Source organism: Hyperolius riggenbachi, chromosome 10, assembly GCF_040937935.1.
Source record: "Hyperolius riggenbachi isolate aHypRig1 chromosome 10, aHypRig1.pri, whole genome shotgun sequence".
NCBI lineage: Eukaryota > Metazoa > Chordata > Amphibia > Anura > Hyperoliidae > Hyperolius > Hyperolius riggenbachi.
In genome coordinates this window covers 210,867,486-210,892,002 of record NC_090655.1, presented here as the reverse complement: position 1 = coordinate 210,892,002, position 24,517 = coordinate 210,867,486, and the positions used below count along the sequence as shown (strand labels likewise).

General features: G+C 44.6%; 1 protein-coding gene across 6 annotated transcripts in view; it reads right to left on the bottom strand.

Annotated features, from left to right (window-relative positions):
- Positions 1–24,517, bottom strand: part of LOC137534352 (uncharacterized) — a 59,256-nt gene that overhangs the window by 18,486 nt on the left and 16,253 nt on the right. For 4 of the 6 annotated variants that reach the window (XM_068255814.1, XM_068255817.1, XM_068255816.1 and 1 more), the window contains 4 exons: positions 20,545–20,650; positions 17,660–17,905; positions 17,255–17,414; positions 14,276–16,160 (listed from right to left, as the gene is read on the bottom strand). In XM_068255814.1, coding sequence (XP_068111915.1) covers positions 15,410–16,160; positions 17,255–17,414; positions 17,660–17,905; positions 20,545–20,650 — 1,263 coding nt within the window. In that variant the 3' untranslated portion in view covers positions 14,276–15,409. Of the gene's footprint in view, positions 1–1,686; positions 1,781–7,175; positions 7,192–14,275; positions 16,161–17,254; positions 17,415–17,659; positions 17,906–20,544; positions 20,651–24,517 lie in introns of those variants that run through there. The other 2 variants (XM_068255818.1, XM_068255819.1) reach the window with 2 other exon arrangements.

Genomic DNA, 24,517 nt, shown 5'->3' with positions numbered 1-24,517 from the left:
AAAAAGGTGTTTTTTCATCCTGCAGCTGCGGGGGGGGGGGGGGGGGGGGGGGGTTTACAGGAGGTTTGCCGTGGTGACAGTGGTGTGTAGGTTGGGGGGGGGGGGGGGACACCTACAACAATAAATATAATATTCTTTACTATATTATGGCCCGAAAAATACGGCAAGTACAATCGTGCAGCATCGAAGGGTGAGGGACCAGCGGCTCAGCAGTGATGACATGACGCACGTATATGCTCTGTGCTTGCTTATCAAGTCAAAATTCTATAAAAATATTTGCTTGACTTGCAAAGCCCTCTCAAACCAAGTTACCTGCAATCCAAGGTTTTACTATAGAAGCATAACTAGCCTTCATCAATGTCCATCTATTCCCAATTCAATCAAATTCTATCAGATCCATTCTAAATTCAATCTAATACTAGGTACACACAATAGAATTTTCTGGCAGATTTACCTGCCAGATCGACTGTTTTCAACAGATCCGATCTGATTTCCAATCGAATTTCCGTTCACTTCTATGGAAAATCGATCGGAAATCAGATCGGACATGTTGGAAATAGTCGATCTGGCAGGTAAATATTGTATCGTGTGTACCTAGCATAAGTTGTTCTACTTAGGCAGATCCAGCAAAAGTACACACGTTTATAGGCAGTAGTCAAACTTACGGTGTTACAAACTCCTTTGCCTAAATATGTCCTTTGCCTAAATTAGCATTATGTAAATAGGCCTGTTAGTGAAGGTATCACACTTATGGGAGATGAGCACACTAACAGGTGAAGCTAGAGCATGTTCCCCCAATATGTTACACTGAACACCAGTTCACATAACCGGCTGTCAGCAGCTAGTCTCAGTGAATCTACGGCAATTGATGGCAAATGCATTGAGATGAACGCTGTCTTTCATCTCAACACAGGACATAATAATAATCTGAACATTTGTATAGCGCTTTTCTCCTCTCGGACTTAAAACGCTCAAGAGCTGCAACCACTGGGAAGTGCTCAAGAAGCCATCCTGTAGTGTTAGGAAGTCATGCCTTGAACTCCCTACTGAATAGGTACAGACCCTAGCCAGGATTCGAACCCTGGTCTCCCATGTCAAAAGCAGTGCCCTTAAAAAGACACTGAAGCGAAAAAAAAATTATGATATTATGATTTGTAGCACAGCTAGGAAATAAAACATTAAGATCAGATACATCAGTGTAATTGTTTCCAGTACAGGAAGAGTCAAGAAACTCCAGTTGTTATCTCTATGCAAAAAAGCCAATAATCTCTACGACTTTCAAAGTCGTGGAGAGGGCTGTCTTCTGACTTTTATTATCTCAACTGTAAGTAAACAGTTTTCTTTTTATCTGCCAGAGGAAAGGTCATTAGTTCACAGACTGCTCTGAAAGACACATTTTGAATGCAGATTGTTGTGTAATCTGCACATATTAGAGAATGATGCAATGTTAGAAAACACTATATACCTGAAAATAAAAATATGAGAATATTTTCTTTGCTGCTAATCTTCTAGTAATTATTCATAGTACACAACCAATTCATTATATCATTTTTTTTTTCGCTTCATTGTCTCTTTAACCAGTACACTATCCAGCCAGAATGCATGGTGGATCCGGCGGTAAACAACCCTTAAGCCTGGCATGGGCGCACACACACGCATGCGTATTACATTTACATATTAGATTACCTGATAAACTTTCATACTGTATTCTTCTACACTTACTGTTGATTTTCCTTGTAGTGGGTCTATTACATTTTCATTACTGGAATGCATATTCATGCTGAAAAAGACAAAACATACAAAACATAACTGCTGAAAATACTTATACAAGAGAATGACAACCAAAACCAAAAAATGTAAACATCTTGTAGTGTTGATAAAAGAATCTAAATAAATGATTCATCTGAACTATTAAAACGACTGAATTAGCACAAATTGAATGATTCATTTTTTGATTTGCAACTCATTTGGAGAAGGATGATGTTTTTCAAGTTTTCAAATCAATTCTTTTAGGTCTGTAATTTAATTCAGCTTCATTAAATTTGTAGTAACTTAATGTATTAATAGATCTTATTAGGCTTGGTTCACACAGGCGACTGCCATTGTTCAGGGATGTCATATTGTAACGATTGCGGAATTATCTCCATGGTCAGCGCACAAGATGTGCGCTGACACTGCGGAAGTCCTCCACAAGCGTATAAAACGACAGAACCCAGCTTTGGTGCAATGCACCTGTAGAGAGAAAGTGAGCACAGAGACAGAATGTATGTGTGTCCACGCATCTAGTCGCCACGCGGTGACGGTGAACACACAACAGCGGAAACCAAGTGGGAACGCAATCGCAAGAGTGGCGATTGCCAATAGTGACACAAGATCAAGTAAGACAGAGCACAAGTGTAGCAAGAAAGACACAGCAAATAACAATGATCAGAACGCCAAGGAAAATAACAAACACACTCGCTAAGCGTGGTCGCCGCGCGAAAAGTGCAACTGCGTCAAAGCATGCTAGTGGCGCGGTCTCCGCATGAAAAGCGCAACAGAAACAAAGCACGCCAACCCTAACTAATCAATGTAACACGAAAACGAATAGAGAACGCGAACGCTTGCTAAACGGTTACCTCACCAAGCCTACAGCAAGCGTTCGTTCCAGACAAGACAGACAGAAAGAGTAACCAGTAGCAACCGCAGCTCTGGCCTACACTCCCAGACAGAGTACATAAGGAACCACCGCCATTACCGCTAGGGCGGATGCGATCCAGACAGACAGACAGACAGATGGAGCAACCAGTAGCAACCGCAGCTCTGGCTTGCACCCCTAAGACAGAATACAGAAGGAACCACCGCCACTACCGCTAGGGCGAATGCGATCCAAACAGACAGAACGATTTCCTGTCAATCGCCGCTGGCGACAAGACAATCGCAACAGATAGACAATACAAGGCAATACAGATAATACAACCTGACTACGCTAGAAGGAATGCCTAGTGCACTTCTAAGGAATTACTCTAAGATAATCTTAGCAATCTTTTCCAGAGACCTGCAGCACTCAGACCTAAAAAATGGTCAAACAGCTGTCTGCCAGTGCAGACAGCAGCACAGATCATTACACATATACTGTCGGGATTGACTGATGCCCGCATCAAGATGAATGGGATCATTTATCTCAATGGGCTCGATTCACCAAGCGGTGCAAAGTGTTAGCACCGTGGTGAAAAGGCCCTTATCACGCCTAAAGTCACTTTAGGCATGATAAGAAGAAACTCGCGCGAAGTTACCGCGCGTACGCGCGTAAGTGCGCGCGCAGCACCCGACGCTTCGCGCGAAGCTCCCATTAAGCCCTATGGGACTTTGCGCGCGCTCTCACGCGCATACGCGCGGTAACTTCGCGCGAAGAGCAGGAAAAAGCGGTGATAACTCAGTGGTGAAAAGGTCATCACGCCTAAAGTCTTTTAGGCGTGATAACTGGGTTATCACCGCTTTGTGAATCGAGGCCCATGTGTTTTCCGTCATTTGCAGACAATTGTATGAACATTGTGATAGTTCAAAATTTCTTGGACACTACATTGCGCTAGTTGTGTTCATTGGTTCTGTGTGGGACTCAAAACGTGATGTGACAAAAGCAACCGATGCCAATCACTTTTCTGCTCGGTTGCAGAAAACCATTTAGCATTGGCTAAATGCGCCACCCGCAGAAGCCTGTGTGAACTGGTCCTTATTGTTCTATCTTAAAGACATGTCCGAGATAAAAGAAAAAAACAGGATCTACTTACTTGGGGAATGATGGGGGGTGGAGGTTCCCAATATATGATTGTCAGATTGTATGTAAATAATAGAAAACAAAGAGTATAAAAATGAGGTATCCTACCTCTCCAGATCACACAACCCAGACAAAGAAGGGTTTAAGATTTATAAACAAGCTGGAATAAATCTGACCTGATATAAAACCCTTTTTCTCTGGGTTGTGTGATCTGGAGAGGTAGGATACCTCATTTTTATAGTCTTTATTATTTTCTTTTATTTACATACAATCTGACAATCATATTTTGGGTACGTCCTCCCCTCATCATTGCTTACCACACCCTCCTCTGGTGGTAGTCTTCCCACTGGTGTGGTGCTATCCACAGCCAGTAAGGATCCTAGGATAACGACCATCCAGTTCCGGCAGGACCTGAGATACCGAGCGGGGACGTTCTTTTTTCCCCCCGTAGGTGAGATATGTTGGTTGCAGGTTCTGCAACCCACATTTGTGAGTATAACTACTCTTTTTCTATTTAAACTATTCCCGTATCCAATGATACTGCAACATTTAGTTCCTGGTCTTTTCTTGTCACACCGGCTAACGTGGATCCTCCACAGTGGCCACTCCTATCTCTACTTACTTGGGGCTTCCTGGCAGCCTATCTGTCCCTTGCCGCAGCTCCAGTGTCCCGGGTTCCCCTCTATTGCAGAGCAAGGCCGGCATCTACTGCGCCTGCGCACTCGATTGCGCTCATGAGGCATGGAGCATTCTGCAGAGGCACAGAAGTACTGCACCTGCACAGAACACTCCTGGCTACGGGAGCGTGATCACGAGCGGCATGGCCACATGCTCTCGCAGGCGCAGTAGATGCCGACCTCACTCTGCAATGGAGGGGATCCCGGGACACCAGACCTGCGGTGAAGGACAGATAGGCTGCCAGGGGCTGGAGGAGGCCCCAGGTAAGAAGATCCTGTTTTTTTTCCCTGGCTGTATCCTTTAAAGTAAACCTCAACCCAAAATAAACTGATGAGATAATCAATTATAAGCTAATCAGGTCATTTGATCTGGGCCGACTGCAAACTCTTTTGGTTAGGACTACAGATGGTCAATGAGATTTTTCATTCTAGCTTGCATGTAAATGTAATGCAAATTGTATGCAGCCGTGTTTGTATGCAACCAATCAAAATCACCAGACAGTGCACTTCACTGGCACAGCCCTGTGCTGCATGCAAATTGCTACAAATCTGCATGCAAGCTGGAATCATTTGCATCTGTTGATAGTCTCTAGTTTGAATTCAAAGACCGAGCAATTACATTGAGAAACAAATTTAAAATACTGGAAGAAATGTGCTGAGGTTGCCGAGTGTCTGACAGGCCTGCTGCTCCTCTGCCACTAATACGTTAAAGTGTATCCTTTGCTTTACATGATTTACATGTTACCACTTGGAAAACTAATCCAAAAATACAGCCTGACATACCACTGCTATGCTGACGACACCCAACTATATCTTTCCTTCAAGCCTGGTGTGACAGATCCAACTCCAACTATAAACGCCTGCTTAGCCGAACTACAGCAATGGATGAGTGATAACTGGCTGAGACTAAATGCAAATAAAACTGAAGTCCTTCTGATCGGAGGGAAGCGCATGACAACAAAACAACTTAAAGGAAACATCAGGTAAAATATGAAAAATCAGCTTTACTCACCTGGAGATTTCTCCAGCCCCTTGCAGCCGAGTGTCCCATGCTGATCACCCCAATCATGGCCACGTGGTTCGTGACGTACTGTGCAGGCGCAGTAGTTCTGTGCCTGCGCAGTACACCGTGGACCACATGGCCATGATTGACAGCGGCGCTTCACACGGCTGCAGTAAGGATCTCGAGGTTGGCCTGAACAGCGTGTGGGGAGCCCAGGACTGTGGCAGAGAGTGGAGCGATAAGCGTGGGACAGTCGGCTGCAAGGGGCTAGAGAAAGCCCCAGGTGAGTAAAGCTCATTTTTCATATTTTGCCTGATGTTTCCTTTAACTTGCAGTCTTCACCACTGGGAATAGGAGGCACCAATCTACACAGCCCGAGTATGTGCGTAGCCTGGGAGTTCTAATTGATGGGGATTTAAACTTCAAAACTCCCACCTCTGCTGTGGTGAAATCATCCTATTTTCACCTGAAGAACATCACAAAAATCAAGCACCTTACCCCCCAGAAGATCTGCCAATTTTAGTTCATGCCTTCATTACATCCCGACTGGACTACTGTAATGCTCTCTACACCGATCTTCCAAAAAAGGACTTGTACTGCCTACAGCTGATACAGAATACTGCTGCTAGACTGTTAACCAACCAACCCCGTCACTGCCACATAACACCAGTCCTGCACTACCTTCACTGGCTATCTATAGAATGGAGGGTCCTATTCAAGATCGGCCTACTGACATTTAAATCACTACATATTACGGGCCGTGGATACATGAAAGAAATGCTACAACTGCGCAGCAATCCCTGCAATCTCAGATCCACAGGTTCTAATAATCTTGTCATACCCAGAGTCCCCCTGAAAACTTTTGGTTCCAAAGCCTTCTGTCATGCTGCTCCTACGTTATGGAACTCCTTACCGCAGCAGATCAGGACAGCTCCATCTCTGGACGTGTTTAAATCCAGACTGAAAACTCACCTGTTCAGTTTAGCATTTGCAGAAATATATTTTTTGTTGTGTGAATACTTCATCCTACTACCAATTACTGAATCTGAGAGAGCCTAAGCGCTTTGAGTCCTATGGGAGAAAAGCGCTATAGAAATGTTATTGTTATCGGAGTCGGAGCTCAGGTACAAAATAATATATTTACCTACAGAGAGGAAAGCCTCTGGATCCGATTGAGGCTTCCCTTTCTATTCTAATATCCCCCGTCGCTGAGTGCACCCCCTGAAGAATCGCTAATCACATCGGGGCCTCGTAGCTCTTCTCCCTCTATTGGGGCCACCCAAGCCCATCCGCGCAGTAAGCTGGAGCCGAAGGTCTTTGTGCTACTGCGCATGCGTGGCCATGCTTGTGTCTAATGTGCAGCCATGCTGCAGGAGGAGAAGGATCCGTGCCCAGCGACGGGGGACATTAGAATAGAGAGGGAAGCTTCATTAGGATCCTGAGGCTTCCCTCTCTTAAGGTTAGTATCTGATTTTCTACCCGAGCTTCAGCTCAGCATCACTTTAAGCCACTGACCCATGAGTATGCAATGAGTATGCAGATAAAGTGACTTTTAAAACAAAATGATGACAGAAAAGGAGTGATTGAAAAGTTTCCCACCAAGTATAGAGGAATCACATAACAGATCTATTAGTAGGATGACGGCTGGAGATTTGGGGAAAACCTGAGAAAACTGTAAGAAAATGTGTCTTCTATTTCAGTCTCTGGAGATACAATGAGCTGTTGTTCTATATCGTACCTTCTGTATTGTCCATCTGGAAGAAACAAGCCAAAAAATAAAGAAATACTGTAAAAAAAAAAAAAAAAAAAAAAAAAAAAATCAGAACACAGAAAATGGACAACGAAGATTTGAAAAAAAAAGTAAATGTATGTTTTATTTATGTTATTGAAATTGGCTTTACACATCACACAATCGAGAGGTCCTTGTCACCACTAAAACCACCCATTCGGTAAGCAAAGTCTTAGGCTGGTTTCACACTGCAAACTGGCAGTGCAGTGCAGCAGCCGTGTGAAGAAAGTTTTTCCCATCTAGTTAGGAAGGGGTTCTTTACAGTAAGAGAGACCCAGTGATGTAATATTACAACATCACATTTAAGGCTACAAAAATAAACCCTTTTCTTTTTTTTAAAACCACATGTACATTACTAATAGGTCCTATTGTGTATTAGTAATGTACATGAGGTATTAAAAAGAAGAAAATGGGGAGGGTTTATTTTTGTAGTCTTAAATGTGATGTTGTAATATTACACTGAGTCTCTGGGGGTTAAAATGCAGAATGTTGTACCAGAGAAAAAAGTTATTGCAAATTCTACAGTATATCTGTGTTTAACTTCTTGCCGACCACATCATGCCGATGGGCATGGACGCGGCGGCAGCCCCAGGACCGCCTAACATAAGGTCCTTGGGGCCTGTTTTGCAGGCGATCGCTTGGTAGGCGGAGCTCTTCAGCCTCCCAGAGGCAATTACCGCAAGGAGACTGTTAGACGGCGAAACCGCCGTCTAATTACCCCGTACAGCGCTGCAATCTAAGGCAGCGCTGTACTGGGGACAGCCGAGTGACACGGCTGTCCCCTCTGTAGCTGCGGAAGTGATCCTCTGTCATAGGCTGAAGCCTCTGTCATAGGCTGAAGCCTATGACAGCCGATCACGCTGATTGGCTGGCGGGGGGAGAGAGGGAGGGAGGATAGTAAAAATAAAAATATAGACAGATTTATTCAAAAAATAACAAATATTTATATAAAAAAATAAACATTGGGGGAGCGATCAGACCCCACCAACAGGGAGCTCTGTTGGTGGGGAGAAAAGGGGGGGGGAATCACTTGTGTGTTGAGTTGGACGGCCCTGCAGTGAGGCCTTAAAGTTCCAGTGGCCTATTTGTTAAAAAATGGCCTGGTCTTTAGGGGGGTTTAACACTGCGGTCCTGAAGTGGTTAACCTCCTTGCCGGTTATCCCGAGCTCAGCTCGGGGTAACCTGCGCAGGAGGATTTCTCAGGCCCCGCTGGGCCGATTTGCATAATTTTTTTTCCCTACACGCAGCTAGCACTTTGCTAGCTGCGTGTAGTACGCGATCGCCGCCGATTCGCCGCGCCGAGCCGCCCCCCCCCCGCCCCAGACCCCTGCGCAGCCTGGCCAATCAGTGCCAGGCAGCGCTAAGGGGCGGATCGGGGTTCCCTCTGACGTCACGACGTCTATGACGTCGGTGACGTCATCCCGCCCGGTCGCCATGGCGACCGGGGAAGCCCTGCAGGAAATCCCGTTCTCAACGGGATTCCCTGCATACTCTGATCGCCGAAGGCGATCGGAGTGGGTGGGGGGATGCCGCCGCTTAGCGGCTATCATGTAGCGAGCCCTGGGCTCGCTACATGATTTAAAAAAAAAAAAAAATTTAAAAAAAGTGCGGCGCTGCCTCCTTGCCGGATTTTTTAGATCAGCAAGGAGGTTAAAGGGGTCTTGGATGCTTTCCTTGCATTGAAGTACATTCATGGCTATAATTACCAGTTAATTCCCAGGGATGTTGAGCTACACATTATCTGATTGATATCAGGAGTAGGAAAGATTTTCTTTCCCTTTTAGGGCTAATTGGTCCAATATGGGACATGTGAGGGTGAAGGCTAGGGGTGTACCATATTTTCTAGTTGAACTCGATGGACGGACATCTTTTTTTAACACAACTAAGGGCTGGTTCAGTCGAGCTTCTACTTGGCGTCTTGTTATAATGCCATGTGTAATTCTTAACAAAAGCCAGTTATTTCCCTGAAAGCTTTTGTTTCAAGAAAACATTGTTTAAAGTTGTCCGCTTGCATTGAGCTTGAAAGCTTTTCATTTGCTGGAATTTTGAGGATTTTGAGAAAAATAGCAGGAAGTTTTTTTTTTTACTTAACTCATTTAGGACAGACAGGCTCTGGCCCTTTAAAACCACAAACAGTGTGGTCTTGCTAATCAAACTGCAAAACACTTGAGAAAGGCCTCTGGCCAAAACATTGTGTTTTTTAGTGGTTATGGTACTTTAATAAATTTGCAAATTTTGCATAAATCCAGGTAGAGACCCAGTCTTTCTTCTATTTGTACTTTGCCCTTAAAAGGACTTCCCAATCGCTACTATACATATCTATGCTCCTGAAGACTTCACTCAACACAGATATGTGTATTTGTTAGTTGACCTTGCTGATCAGGGATGTGCTCCTATTCGTTTCCGTCGCCATCCTCCTGATCGGTGGATGGGAACGTGTGTTCCCAAAGCCGATCACAGTGCCTTTAATGAATGAAAGCTGGCATCAGCGAAATACTAATGTTCATTCACAAAGTGAAAGTAAAGAACACAAACAAATAACTTCCTATGTACTGTTCACAGTATACCAGTACACATGGAAAAAGTGTGGGGACATCTAGCGGTCAAAAAGTAAAATACACTTACACACACTATAATATACTGTATTTGTTATTAACCACTTTCACCCCTGCCCCATAGTTGCCAAAAAAAAACAAATAAAAAACATAAAAGACATAATTTGAAAAAGAAAGTTACACAAATAGTTACCCTAGGGACTTTTTTTTAATATGTAGGTCATGAGGGTATATTACTGTTATTTTTGCTTGTAATAATGGATATAATGTAAAAAAAAAAACACTAGATGGAAAAAATGCACCTTTATTTATTTCCACATAAAACATTATTACCAAACATTGTACTAGGAACATTCAGTAATTGTAACAACTGGGACAAATGGGCAAACAAAATGTATGGGATTTATCTACAGTGCCACTTTTTATTTTTAAACTATTATGGCTGAAAACTGAGAAATTATGGCTTTTTTCAATGTTTTTATTTTTATGGTGAGCTGGATAGTGTACTGGTTAAGGGCTCTGCCTCTGACACAGACGACCTGGTATCTCGGCTCTTCTTGTTCAGCAAGCCTGCACCTATTCAGTAGGATACCTTGGGCAAGACTCCGTAACACAGCTACTGGCTATAGAGCACGTCCTATTGGCTGCAGCTCTGGCGCTTTGAGTACGCCAGGAAAAAACACAATATACATTTTTTTCTTTTTCTCACCACCCTAAGAAAAATGGTGGCGAAAAAAAAAATATAGATCCTTTTGGCATGAAAGTAGTGATAAAGTTATTGGGGAATGAATTGGAGAAGCGTGACGTAAAATTGCTCTGGTTTTTAAAAGGAAAAAACCGGTGGTGGGGAAGTGGTTAAAGAAAACCTTTAACAGGTAAAAATGTTGGGGGGGGGGGGGGGGGGGAGGGGGGTAGAGAGGGGGGTACTTACCTCGAGAGGGGGAAGCCTCTGGATCCTATTGAGGCTTCCCACATCTTCCTCCGTCCCACGGTGGTGTCGCTGAGCCTCTCAGAATGACGGGAATGTAAATATTTACCTTCTCGGTTCCACCGCAGGAAGCAGCAGCTTTTAGATCGGGATCAGGCGGAAATAGCCCATCCCAGTTGAGTCCGCTCTACTGCGCAGGTGCAAGTCACCTGCGCAGTAGAGTGGACATGATTGGGATTGGCTATTTTCGCCTTAGCCCATCGGGGAGCCGCTACTGCTTCTGCGCTGGTCGGGGAAGGTAAATATTGCAGGCGCTACTGCGCCTGCGCCACAGCTTGACAAATTGACGACTGTGGCTTTGGAGGGGCCCAGCGAGACCACCGTGGGACGGAGGAGGACGGGGGAAGGATAGGATCCAGAGGCTTCCCTGTCCGAGGTAAGTACTCCCCAGGGGCACTTTTTTTGTTCCAGAGTCTCTTTAAAGACCAGAGCCTTTTTTCATTATTTACTTCCTGATCACAGTGATTGGCTCCTGATTGTGATGGCTCAATGTCAGCAGACAGCTAAGTTTTGTGCCAGCAAGGACGCACTATCACATCTTGTGCATGGGAGCTGGTGGTGTTAAAACTATGCCACATCAGGCTTAAGCAGCCACAAAAACAGCCTAGTTTTAACTACAAATGATCCTGAATGGTTAAAGGGCAGGGACTAGTGTTTGCAGGAAGCAGAAATAGCTTTGTACTTCCTGTACTCTGGGAGCTGGTGTTTTGCCTAGAGCTATGGTTGTTATTTGGATTTGTGCATTTTGTAGGCTTGAGATATGGATAAGCATCAAACTTGCCTTCTTCAGCTGAAACTTCTGCTTCTCTGCAGGCATCTGAGTGGTCAGAGGGTGAGTCATCGGCACAGGTGGGTTCATCCCATTGTTACGCAGAGGTCCTGAAGAGGTGTCATCATGGGCCTTTACCATGATCTCCAAAGACGTCCTGAGAGGTTTCACAGCTATGTGAGGATGACAGTGGAGTCCTCTGATGAGCTGTTGCTAGTGCTGTCTCCATATCCTCAGAGGCAGCAAAACCAACATGCTCTTGCCTGTGTGCTCTGCAGAACGGCGCAAATTGATATGACCATTTTTTTTATGTATATACTGTGCTTTGTTGTTTCAGTGCAATTTTTTTTTCTATTTGTGATTAGGGAAGTGAAAGTAATATGGAAGCTGGCATAATTATTTCCATTTCAAAAATGCCGTTTGCCTGCTGTCCTGCTGACCAACTAACTCCAGGAATGTGAATCAGACACTACTGATGTCTGTAAAAAAAAAAAAAAAAAAGCAGATAAACCAGGCAAATGAAACTGATATGGCAGCCTCCATATCCCTCTCATGTCTGGAACTCAAACAGTGTTAGTTACAGTGTTCAAAATTTCCAGGTAGATTGAATGAGGGCGAGTCTGTTGTGTACAGCCATAATTTCCAATTCTATTATTTTCTATGAATATATGCCCAAAGCTTAAAGGGCACCTGGCATGAGGTAGATATGGAGGCTGCCATATTTATTTATTTTCATACAATTCCAGTTGTCTAGCTGTCCTTGCTTATTTTGTCAGATGTACTATTCAGACACAATATAGCCAAACACATCAGGAGGCCAGGCAACTGATATGGCTTTAAAGGAAATAAATCTGGCAGCCTCCATATCCTTCTCAGTTCAAGTTGCCATTAATTAAACAGTATCCAGAGAAATGAAATATCTGTTGACCTGAAGGGGGCAGGGGACAAAGTAACCAGTAGGAGAATACTCTGTTTTGTTTGGTTTCTTGCTACTGGGGAATCTTTTTCCTCGCTGCAATACCAGTTGGGCAGACTGACGATGCAGGGGATTGTACACAACACCTGTTTGAAGATTTGGGAGGCATTACAGCCAATGTAAATGCCCGCTGAAGAGATCTGGAAAGAGGCAGCAGAGATTTTCAAAATCCAGTCCAACTTCCCAAATTGTTTTGGAAGCAATAGACAGGAAGGATTCAACTGCCCACTGGATCTGGATCAAAATACTTCAACTATAAGAAGTGTTTTTCTACTGGGCCAATGGCGGCTGTTGATGCCAACTCTAAATTTGTTGCGGTTGATGTTGGCTCTTATGGGAACAACACAGACTCTATTCATCAAGCGTCAGAAGGAGATTGTATGATGGGTATTTCAACCTCCCTGCCCCAACACCAATTGAAGCTGGAGGAAAGACTATGCCTTATGTAATAGTAGGGGACAAAACATTTGCCCTTCTGCAAACCTTATGAAGTCTTTACCAAAAAGAAATCGTGATATTACAGAGAAGATTTTTCAACTATAGGCTCACTAGAGTAGAATCAGGCTCACCTAGAATCCTGTCTAACATGTGGTGTGTTTTCCATACTACTCTTGTGATGATCCCAGATCATGTCGGCAACATGGTGAAGGCAGCATGTGTGCTGCACAACTTTGCAAGAAAAAAGGATGACATTGCCGATGCAACCATCTTGGATCTCACCTACTACTGAAGCTGGAGCACTACGTGCAAAGTTTGCAAACTACTTTATTTCTGGAGCTGGACAATTGCCATGGCAATACAGAAAAATATAATGTGTACTTTATTTTTGTTTTATCACAGATGTCAACTGTTCATCCCAGGCTTGTTTGGTCCAGAATCACAAAACTAAAATATGGAAAATGTAGAACCAGTATCGACAATTCAACACAGATCTTTGTCTATAAACAAATATTACGCTTCTTTTATACCTGTTTTCCCAAAGAGCCATGTTGATTTGTTAGGTATCCTTTAGCAATATCCACAGGCTTTTGTCACTGTGAAATGGCATATTGATGACAATACTAGACAATTTTGTTCAGAATTTGTTTTTATCATGCAGATTTTTCTGTTTTTCAAAGAGTCATGTGTAATTGATAGCATACCTACCACAACACCCATGTGTTTGATTCAGTAAGTTCTGGAGCAAGAGTAGGGATGTCTCCACTGGCACATAGCACTGTGAAAACCAACACCACCTGTATAGATTGTGGGTAAACTTGCCAGGTGTCAGGCATTGACATCCATAGGTTTGCTCCAAGAATCTCCCGAGGCATACATTTGGATACTGTGATACATCGTAACAATTCAACATAGCTCTTTTGCAAAACAGATTGTGTTTAATAAAGACTGATTATGGGGAAATAATTTTGTAAAACTGTAAATGTATTCACCATAAATTCCATATACTTGATTGTGTAGTGTTCAGCAATCAAACATATTGATGGCAGTACAGACAATACAGACAGCTTGCCAAGTCTATTAGATGTCTGTCCTTACAGCCATAGGCTTGTTCGCAGATCCCGCCAGAAGATCTTGTGGTCCAAGTTGTTACAGGTGAACACGGCACCCTTGTTTATATACACTTGTTACAAATCAAGTACTGTATTTGTGTTGTACTAGTGAGTTAAACTGTGGATATCCGTAGGGTTGACTGTGGATCATATGTTGTTCTAAAAGCAAAGCGGTTTTAATTGCATAGTATTTTAAAAATGCCTATTTACCTTAAATAAAAGAGCTGTTTTTATTTCAATTAACCTTTATCTTATTTGAAACAATTGGATTGTTTTTCCAGAAAAAAACATGGAAAATAAACATATGTACAAAAACATATAACACTTGCAGTCATACAACATAATACATTTCATACACTTTGAGTATGCCTCCATGTATTTAAAGAAATGTTCAAGGTTGCCTCATCTGACCAGTTCCAAGACAGTCCATCAACTCAGGGAATTCTCTGTTGTCCCATGGATTACCAAGGGAGTCACAGAGGTTACTACCATGGACCATCTCAAAACTAATATGAAGTAAAGACTGGCACTCCAAGGTTAGTGGACAAATGTTTGATTGTTGCCAAGAAATCGGACGTTGAGGTAACCCAGTTCTTCTTTATCAATTATTGCTGCTACCATCTAACTGTACATACTCTCAGCTTTCCTCAGTGCACATTTCCTTATATCCTTGATAAAGAGGTACCGGGTTACCTCGAAATGTTGGAATTCTTGGCAGCAATTACACTGTGTATACTAACCTTGGAGTGCCAGTCCTTACTTCATACTATCACAAGTGCCCAGGAGAACCACCAAGGTCTCCAATAGAAAACGGTGTGCCTGGGTCCTCACCCCGGTACCAAGGGTCACCACAATGTACTCCAAAAAGGACCGGCACCACTCAATGTACTGTATAGCTCTTTAGAGTTTTATTAATATCAGCATGATAGCAACGACAGACGCTGTTTCGGCCTCCTTAGGCCTTTCTCAAGTTGCTCAGGATCATACTTCATACTGATATTGTTGTAAAGTGAGTACATAAAAATATGATCTAGGGCCACAACCATAAAGTGTGTATCACTCCAACCCTCACACTACGAAGACATCTCAAAACTGGTCACATGTGGCAGAATTGTGGCTAACAGGAACCAAGGGTCTCAATATACAAGGCATTCAAATGCAGAAAAATACACTGCACAGGTCAGTTCTGCCACATGTCACCAGTTCCAAGACAGTCCTTGAATTTACATGGAATTCTTAGTTGTCCTATGGATTACTAAGTGAGCAACAAAGAGTTCAACCATGAGGAGATGGACCACCTCAAAACCGGTCCCATGTTGCAGAATTGTAGCCGACCGGAACAAATCTATAAAATATTTGGAGTTGAACTTCTTGAGACCAAATTCACTGAAGTTCCAATGGCCTCTCCTGTAGTGTGCTCTGGATCTCTAGCACAAGTGTGTGGCTGTGGCTCTCCATACATAGCCTCAGAGTGGGCATATGGGTAATTTGAGGGTGTTCGTGGCGGCCCATAGGAATACCAGTTTCCTTGGCTAGGAGGATGTCGCTGCGTACAGCTATGCGTTGTAGTTGGGTACATTGGTGGAATGTTATAATGTGATGGGCCTGGTTCATGCTGACCCTGACCAGGCCATGATGCCCTTGCTGCAGCTTGGAGCCGCTTTCTTTTTTTGAAGTGAGCAACCGTTTTTAAAAGTTCTATTTTCATTTCATCCAAGTCTTCCCCCGTAAACTCTCTTGCATCTTTTTCCAGTGAAATAAAAAAAGCAGACAGGCTATCCTTAGGTTCCATACTTTTTTCAACACAGCTCGAAACATCCTTTATCATCGTTAGGACCTCTGTCTTAAATTCTGCAATTTCTTGCTGTGACTTTGTTCGATTTCTCCTTGGCGGTCGAAGAACTGGGGATCTTGGCCCTTCAGACTGAAATCTGGGCATGTGAGAATGGGCTTGGACCGAGGGTATGCTTGGAGACTCATCGTCACTGTCTCTAGTGTCGGTGGCAGAGTGCCCAGAAGCCACTGAGGAGTCCTGTGTTACATCCTCCACATTTGGTTCCTCTTCAGATGCGACTTCCCTTACATTGCTATTACTTCTGTAACACACAACACAAAGGATTGTTAGTGTTGGCAGTATTAAAAGAATTACCTAAACTGCAGTGTAGTAAAACAACCACAAGATGTCACTGTAAAATGTAAAGTGCTGCAATGCAAGGCTGTGGAGCCGGTACAAAAATCATATGACTCCGACTCCTTAGTTTATTAAACCACCGACTCCGATCCGACTCCTTAGTGTAATACTTACCAGGGCTGTGGATTTGGTACAAATATTATCTGACTCCGACTCTTCAGTTTATAAAAACACCAACTCCAACTCCGACTCCACAGCCCTGCTGCAATGATCTCTATAGTATTGTGATTTCCAATATTCATTGTGTTTCCTCTCTGTACGAAGTAAGCTGCATTTCCTAATGGTGCTGCATGTTTTATCTCTGCATGTTTTTACTTCAGTAAAGTGTTCTAACTTGTTATACTGGGTGCCTATCTGCATGTACAGAAGCCTCTGCTCCATCAGTTAGTTTTAACCTCCCTGGCGTTCTATTAAGATCGCCAGGACGGCTGCGGGAGGGTTTTTTTAAAATAAAAAAAAAACTATTTCATGCAGCCAACTGAAAGTTGGCTGCATGAAAGCCCACTAGAGGGCGCTCCTGTAGCGTATTTCCGATCGCCTCCGGCGATCAGAATTAACAAGGAAGGCCGCAATGAGCAGCCTCCCTTGTTTCGCTTACCTCGTCGCCATAGCGACGAGCGGAGTGACGTCATGGACGTCAGCCGACGTCCTGACGTCAGCCGCCTCCGATCCAGCCCTTAGCGCTGGCCGGAACTGATTGGTCCGGCTGCGCAGGGCTCGGCGGCTGGGGGGACCCTCTTTCGCCACAGAGCGGCGGCGATCAGGTAGCACACGCGGCTGGCAAAGTGCCGGCTGCGTGTGCTGCTTTTTACTTGATAAAGATCGGCCCAGCAGGGCCTGAGCGGCACCCTGCGGCGGTAATGGACGTAACAATGCGTCCATACCGCTAAGGACATCATTGCATTTACATAAAATATGCATGCTAGGAACAATTATCTGCAAGTCAACGATCTTCCCTATGGAAAGACAAACAAAAGTTGTTACAAAATAATATATTACATTTTGCTTTCAAACGTTTTCTGCAGAAAGGATAACTCTTGAAATAAGGAGTGGTATCGGTATTTGGAGGGTGCCTGTCCATTTCTACAGTCCCTTCGATGCTTGGCATCTTTATTATAACGGTCTCTCACAGATTTCCACTTTTTCTTCAGTAGTTTTTCTGTAATAAACAACAAAAAAAGATATAGAGTTATATGATGCTAGGCTGTTATGTATGTATACAGTTATAATGTTGGGTGTTAGGTAGGTGGGTTATAGTTAGTGTATTCAAATGCTGTGTGGAGTACAATGTGTGCATGCATTTCCCACAGGTTGGCTGACCACCGATTGTACATCCACAGATTGGTATATGGGGGTCACAGCAACATTCATAACAACAAGTATTGACATTGACAATGTACTTACGGATTTTGTCTTGTGTTGTAGCAGAGTAATCATCATATCTGGGGTAAAAGTGTCGACCAATTGACTCCCACGCACGGGCCTTTATTACGTTGTTGCTGTGCGCAGAACTTGTGATGTCCCAGATCTCTGGAAAGCCGTGAACCTGGTCCACAAGTTCCCCGATTTCAATGGCGGTGTCCACTCTCCTCCTGGGAATGCGGGTGGGGGTCTTTTCCTGTTCAACTGGATCTTCCTCTTCCTGTAGTCCTAAACGACATTCGGCTTTTAAAAATCGTTTGTTGGCTTTTGCTGGAGTTCAAACAAAATGCCAGCAAAAGAAACTGACTTCTAGAAGCAACACGTAGGGTCCAGGACACGAGACAGCGTTTAGGCGAACAACGCAAAAAAGCCATTACCATTGTTTAAAAAACGCTAAAATGCTTCAATTGTACGGATGTGGCGCTAGATCCCTTTTAGCGTCTCTATCATCACCCACTGAAAACGCAGCGTTTAGCGCCCATGTGAACCGGCCCCCTATATAACTATGTCACCTCTGTGGATATGGTAAGGCTGGGATGTATATAAGCTTACTACAGGTAGTCCCTGACTTATGAATGCCTGACATACAAACCCACCGGCCAATCATGATGATGTCATCCCGCTGCGCGCAGCCGGGAACTCCGTCCTGTGCTCCCGCTGCCCCATTCCTCTAGCAGAGTATGCACAGCAGAAGCAGAAGTGCTTCTCTCAACTGCTCTGGGGATGCCTCCAGCGATGAGTGGCGTCCTCTCACCCTCACTGCTTCCCCTAGTGCCAGTTTCTCCTACATGTCACGTGTAAATACACAATCAGGAGAAGCAAGCACTAGGGGAAGCAATGAGGGTGAGAGGACATCACTCATCACTGGAGGCGCCCCAGGGCAGGTGAGAGAAAGGCTGTTGCTTCCACAGCACATACTCTGCACTGAGCTGGGGGTGCGGAGAACAAGGATCGGGACAGAGAGAGGCACAAAGACACAGAGAAGCACAAGAGGGAAGCTGAGAGGCCAAAGAGGGACAGAGAGAGGCTCAAAGGGGATAGAAAAAAAACCCAAGTGGGATACAAAGAAGCCCAAGGGGGGCAGAGAGACACAAGGGGAACTGAGAAAGTTACAACTGGGACAGAGAGAGGCACAAGAGGGATAGAGAAAGGCACAAGGAGACAGAGAGAGGCAAAAGCGGGACAGAGAGAGGCACAAGCGGGACAGAGAGAGGCACAAGAGGGAAAGAGAGAGGCACAAGGAGACAGAGAGAGGCAAAAGCGGGACAGAGAGAGGCTCAAGAGAGACAGAGCGATGCACAAGAGGGACAAAGTGGGCACTGGGGAATGGAAAGAGGCACTATTTGTGTCCCCCCTTTGCCTCTCTCTGTCCCCAGTGGTGTCTTATTCCACTCCCCCAGCCCAGTGCAGAGGAAACAGCAGCCTTCCTCTCACCTGCTCCGGACACCTCCAGCAATGGGCAACACGCTTTCACCCTCACTGCTTCCCCTAGTGCAAGCTACTCCAATATATCCCGTGTTATTACACAATCAGGAGAAGCCGGCAGGGGGAGCAGAGAGAATGAGAGGACATCGTTCATAGCTGGAGGTGCCCGGAGGAGATGAGAGAGGCACTTCTGCTGCACATACTCTGCACTGGGCTGGAGGAGCTGAGAATGAGGCACCACTGGGGACAGAGAAGAGGAACAAGGAGGTCAGAGAGAGGCCCAAGGGGATCAGAGAGAGGCCCAAGGGGATCAGAAAGAGGCACAATGGGGACAGAGGCACAATGGGGAGTGGAGAATGAGGCACCACTGGGGACAAATCAAGGCACAAGCAGGACAGAGGCCTCTGCCGATGAAGGGCAGAAAGAGGTAAAGGGAAACAGAGAGAGGCACAGGAGGGCAGAGAGAGGCACTAGGGAGAGCAGTGATGGTGGGATGACATCATTTATCGTGGGAGGGGCCCTTAGAAGGTGAGAGAAAGGCTGCTGCTTCTGTTGCACATGCTCTGCACTGTGCTGGGGAGTGTAGAACGAGGCACCACTGGGGAATCTCCTTTCCCGTCGCTTGTACGAGTTCCTTGGATTCCTGACTCCCTTTTGGCTTGTTGTGGGTAGTTGTAGCGGTCCTACTCCTGTTCACTGGGGACAGATGGAGGCACAATGGGGACAGAGAGAGGTAGAAGGGGACAGAGAGAGGTAGAGGGGGGAACAATGAGAGGCCCAAGGGGACAGATGGAGGCACAAGGTAGACAGAAAGAGGCACAAGGAGGAGAGAAGGAGACACAGGGGCAGAGGTAGCACAGAGAGACACAGTTGGGCAGAGGTGGCACAAAAGGGTACACTAAAGGCACAGAGGGATGGAAAGAGGCACAGGGGACAGAGGTGACACCGTATGGGAGGAATGGGGCAGAGGTGGTACAGAGGAGGACTCTGAAGGCACAGAGGAACAAATGTGGTACAGAGGGGGACACTGAAGGCACATTGGGGCAACAGAGGTGGCACAGAGGTGGTACAGAGGGGGACACTGAAGGCACAGAGGAGGTACAGGGGACTGAGATGGCACAGTGCTCTAACAGTTGATTTTCAATGTATCTGCGCCAAAAAAAAATATGTGTGTGGACTGACCTCCTGGCTGTTCAGGTCTATTTCAGAACAACAGCAGCACATACAATTTAATAAACATAAAGATACAGCAAATTCCATTTGATTTCCAGAAAGTGACCACAGCAGCCATTGTAACCAAAATGTGCTTATGACCCCCTCATTAGCACACACTGCCTCACCGCTACTGTCTACTGACTGAGGAGGGGGGAGGAGGAGTGACTGTTGTAGTGAATAAACAGGGAGAATGTGATACATTTCTGTATTTAGTGTTCATTGCTCACCTGTGCTGATCTCTAGTGGAATCTCCTCCTCCTTATATCGCCCATCACTCATCACATAGGTCTCTACTGCTTCCTCCTTCACCTCAACTTTGATAGAATTTTCAACCTTAATAAACCAGGAAGATTGCAATTATTAGCATGGAGGTAATCATCTTGGTGGAATGTTTTAGACCAGAACAACCTTACAAAAAAGCTTAGAAATGTGTAACATGGCCACCCCTCACAAAAGCCCATATACTTTACATGCAGAGAGTAAAGACACAGCAAAAAAACACACTATACAGGATCTTCTCAAAAAATTAGCATATTGTGATAAAGTTCATTATTTTCTGTAATGTACTGATAAACATTAGACTTTCATATATTTTAGATTCAAATACACACAACTGAAGTAGTTCAAGCCTTTTATTGTTTTAATATTGATGATTTTGGCATACAGCTCATGAAAACCCAAATTTCCTATCTCAAAAAATTAGCATATTTCATCCGACCAATAAAAGAAAAGTCTTTTTAAAACAAAAAAAGTCAACCTTCAAATAATTATGTTCAGTTATGCACTAAATACTTGGTCGGGAATCCTTTTGCAGAAATGACTGCTTCAATGCGGCGTGGCATGGAGGCAATCAGCCTATGGCACTGCTCAGGTGTTATGGAGGCCCAGGATGCTTCGATAGCGGCCTTAAGCTCATCCAGAGTGTTGGGTCTTGCTTCTCTCAACTTTCTCTTCACAATATCCCACAGATTCTCTATGGGGCTCAGGTCCGGAGAGTTGGCAGGCCAATTGAGCACAGTAATACCATGGTCAGTAAACCATTTACCAGTGGTTTTGGCACTGTGAGCAGGTGCCAGGTCGTGCTGAAAAATAAAATCTTCATCTCCATAAAGCTTTTCAGCAGATGGAAGCATGAACCCATTTTTGAACCAGAAACAGCGGCAGAAGCGCGTGACGTGGGCTACAGAGAAGCAGCACTGGACTGTTGCTCAGTGGTCCAAAGTACTTTTTTTCGGATGAAAGCAACATTTACATGTCATTCAGAAATAAAGGTGCCAGAGTCTGGAGGAAGACTGGGGAGAGGGAAATGCAAAAATGCCTGAAGTCCAGTGTCAAGTACCCACAGTCAGTGATGGTATGGGGTGCCATGTCAGCTGCTGGTGTTGGTCCACTGTATTTTATCAAGGGCAGGGTCAATGCAGCTAGCTATCAGGAGATTTTGGAGCACTTCATGCTTCCATCTGCTGAAAAGCTTTATGGAGATGAAGATTTCATTTTTCAGCACGACCTGGCACCTGCTCACAGTGCCAAAACCACTGGTAATTGGTTTACTGACCAAGGTATTACTGTGCTCTTGTGGAGAGAAAGTTGAGTGCCGCAAGACCCAACACTCTGGATGAGCTTAAGGCCGATATCGAAGCATCCTGGGCCTCCATAACACCACGCCGCATTGAAGCAGTCATTTCTGCAAAAGGATTCCCGAACACTTTTCTTTCATTGGTCGGATGAAATATGCTAATTTTTTGAGATAGGAATTTGGGGTTTTCATGAGCTGTATGCCAAAATCATCAATATTAAAACAATAAAAGGCTTGAACTACTTCAGTTGTGTGTATTTGAATATAAAATATATGAAAGTCTAATGTTTATCACAATGAATATGCTAATTTTTTGAGAAGATCCTGTACAGTATATGCGCCAACATATTCTGTGGTGCTGTAGAAAGTAAAAAACAAAATGTGGGGTACAATGATGCAGACAACGGTGTACACCAATATACAAAATACAGAATTGGTAATTACAGTGACAAAAGTAACTTGGTGAATAAAACGTATAACAAATTGCAAGACACAAAAGGGTGAGAGGGCCCTGCCCTTACAAGCTTACAATCTAAAAACACACACACAATATATATATTTTAGCTATTTAAAGCGGTATTCACCTCTAAAAAATGAAAATCTAATAAACCCCTGTATTGTGTTATAGTAATATTTATTGTTATTATTAATGTACTGTATATAGCACCAGCATCTTCTGTGGTGCAATAGGTTTTTTTTTACATTGTTCAAGCATAAAAAACATTTGAGACTACATTTTACACTGGTTATTTTTTGCCTTTGCCAAAGAGGTGGTTATATTAATTGTGCTGCTGAGAAGATTGTAGGATAGGGGCCTAATGCTGGGGAAGATTGTAGGATAGGGGCCTAATGCTGGGAACACACGTTACGTTTTTTCACCCGATTTCCAATGCGATCGATAGTACGAATCGAATCTCAACCAAAAATCGACAGTAATTTTATCGACCGCCTGCTACACACGTGTACATTTTCAGTTCCGTTTTAACTATGTTCTCGACTAATTATGCCCACTATTGATGACACTGCACTCTGATACAGCCCCCTAAATGCCTCTATATCGTACATATAATCAAGCCGCTTCATCGATCGTGCCAACACATGACAAGATAGTAGTCATTTCGACCATTTATTTTCAACATGTCCGATACTATTTCGATCGAGAACACACTCGATTCTGCCCATAAAATAGCTCAAGTGTGCTGAAAAATGCTTCCGATTTTGGTTGCGATTCGATCGATTGGGTGAAAAAACGTAACGTGTGTTCCCAGCATAAAGCAGATCCCAGATGAAAAACTAACTAGAACAAGTAACTTGTTTATATATATCTTATATAAAGTTTAGATGGTTTACACAGCAAATCTTGCTACAAACAGCTTCAACAGGTAATCCCCGATTTACGAACGCCTGACTTACGAATGACCCGCCAATACGGACGGCCCGATCCCGCTGCGATGGTGTCATTACGTATGGAGGAAGTTTAAAGAAGCGGCTTCAAAGCTCCCCCCCCCAGATTACCGGTGCATGTCCCCACAGCAGCAGCAGTGTTGGATTCACCTCCGAACAGAGTCCAATGCTGTCTGTCCTCCGCTCTCCGCCTCCCTCTAGCCGCGTATAGCACCGCTAGACGCGTCGCTTTGCTTCCTGTATGTCATGTGACATACAGGTTACTGTACGTCACATGACATACAGGAAGCGATGCGATGCTGCATCTAGAGGTGTGGTACGCGGCTAGAGGGAGTAGGAAGTGGAGAGCGGAGGACAGACAGCGTTGGACTCTGGCTGGAAGGTGAGTCCAGGGGAGACAGAGGCACGGGGGAGGGGGGCAAAGCGGAGGCACAAGGGTACTAATGGAGGCAGAGAGCGGGGACAGAGGCACAGTGAGTATAAAAAGAGGCACGGGGTATAAAAAGAGGCACAGGTAGGTGTAGAGGCACAGGGGGTACAGAGGCACAAGGGGTACAGAAATAGGCATGGGGGGCTACAAACGGAGGTACAGAAGCACAGGGGTACAAACAGAGGCAAGGGGCGGGGGGCACAGGGGGAACAAAAAGAGGCAAAGGGTACAAACGGAGGCACAGAGGTGGTACGAAAAAGAGGTGGGAACATAGAGGGGCACAGAGGGGGGACAAACGAGCACAGAAGGAGGACATAGACACTGAAGGGGACAAACAGGCAGAGGGTGACACTAGAGGCAAAGGGGGGCTCATAGGCGACAAAGGAGACAGAGATGGCACAGCGTTCTGACTTAAGAACAGTTTTAGGTTAAGAACAAACCTACAGTCCTTATCTAGTTCGTTAACTGGGGACTACCTGTATATGATTATTTCTCCCTGTGATACGATGAGTGCAGCCATGTTATGCTTGTGATCATTACACATAGGCTTGCAGTTCTGCATCTCCAGCCCTCAGCCTGTGAAAACTTCACTTCCCTCTCCTCCTCCCTCCTCCCCTCTGCCTCTGAAATCTCTGGCTAGTAACACCTCCTCCTCTTGCCCAGACTGAGCTCCCATAAGCCCTTGCTACATGGGTCTCAGAGTGCCTAGGCACTGGAGGAGCTGTGGGCAAGACTTGTTTAGTTTATAGGGAATTAGGGTAGTAAAACACACACAAAAAAGTATTTGGCT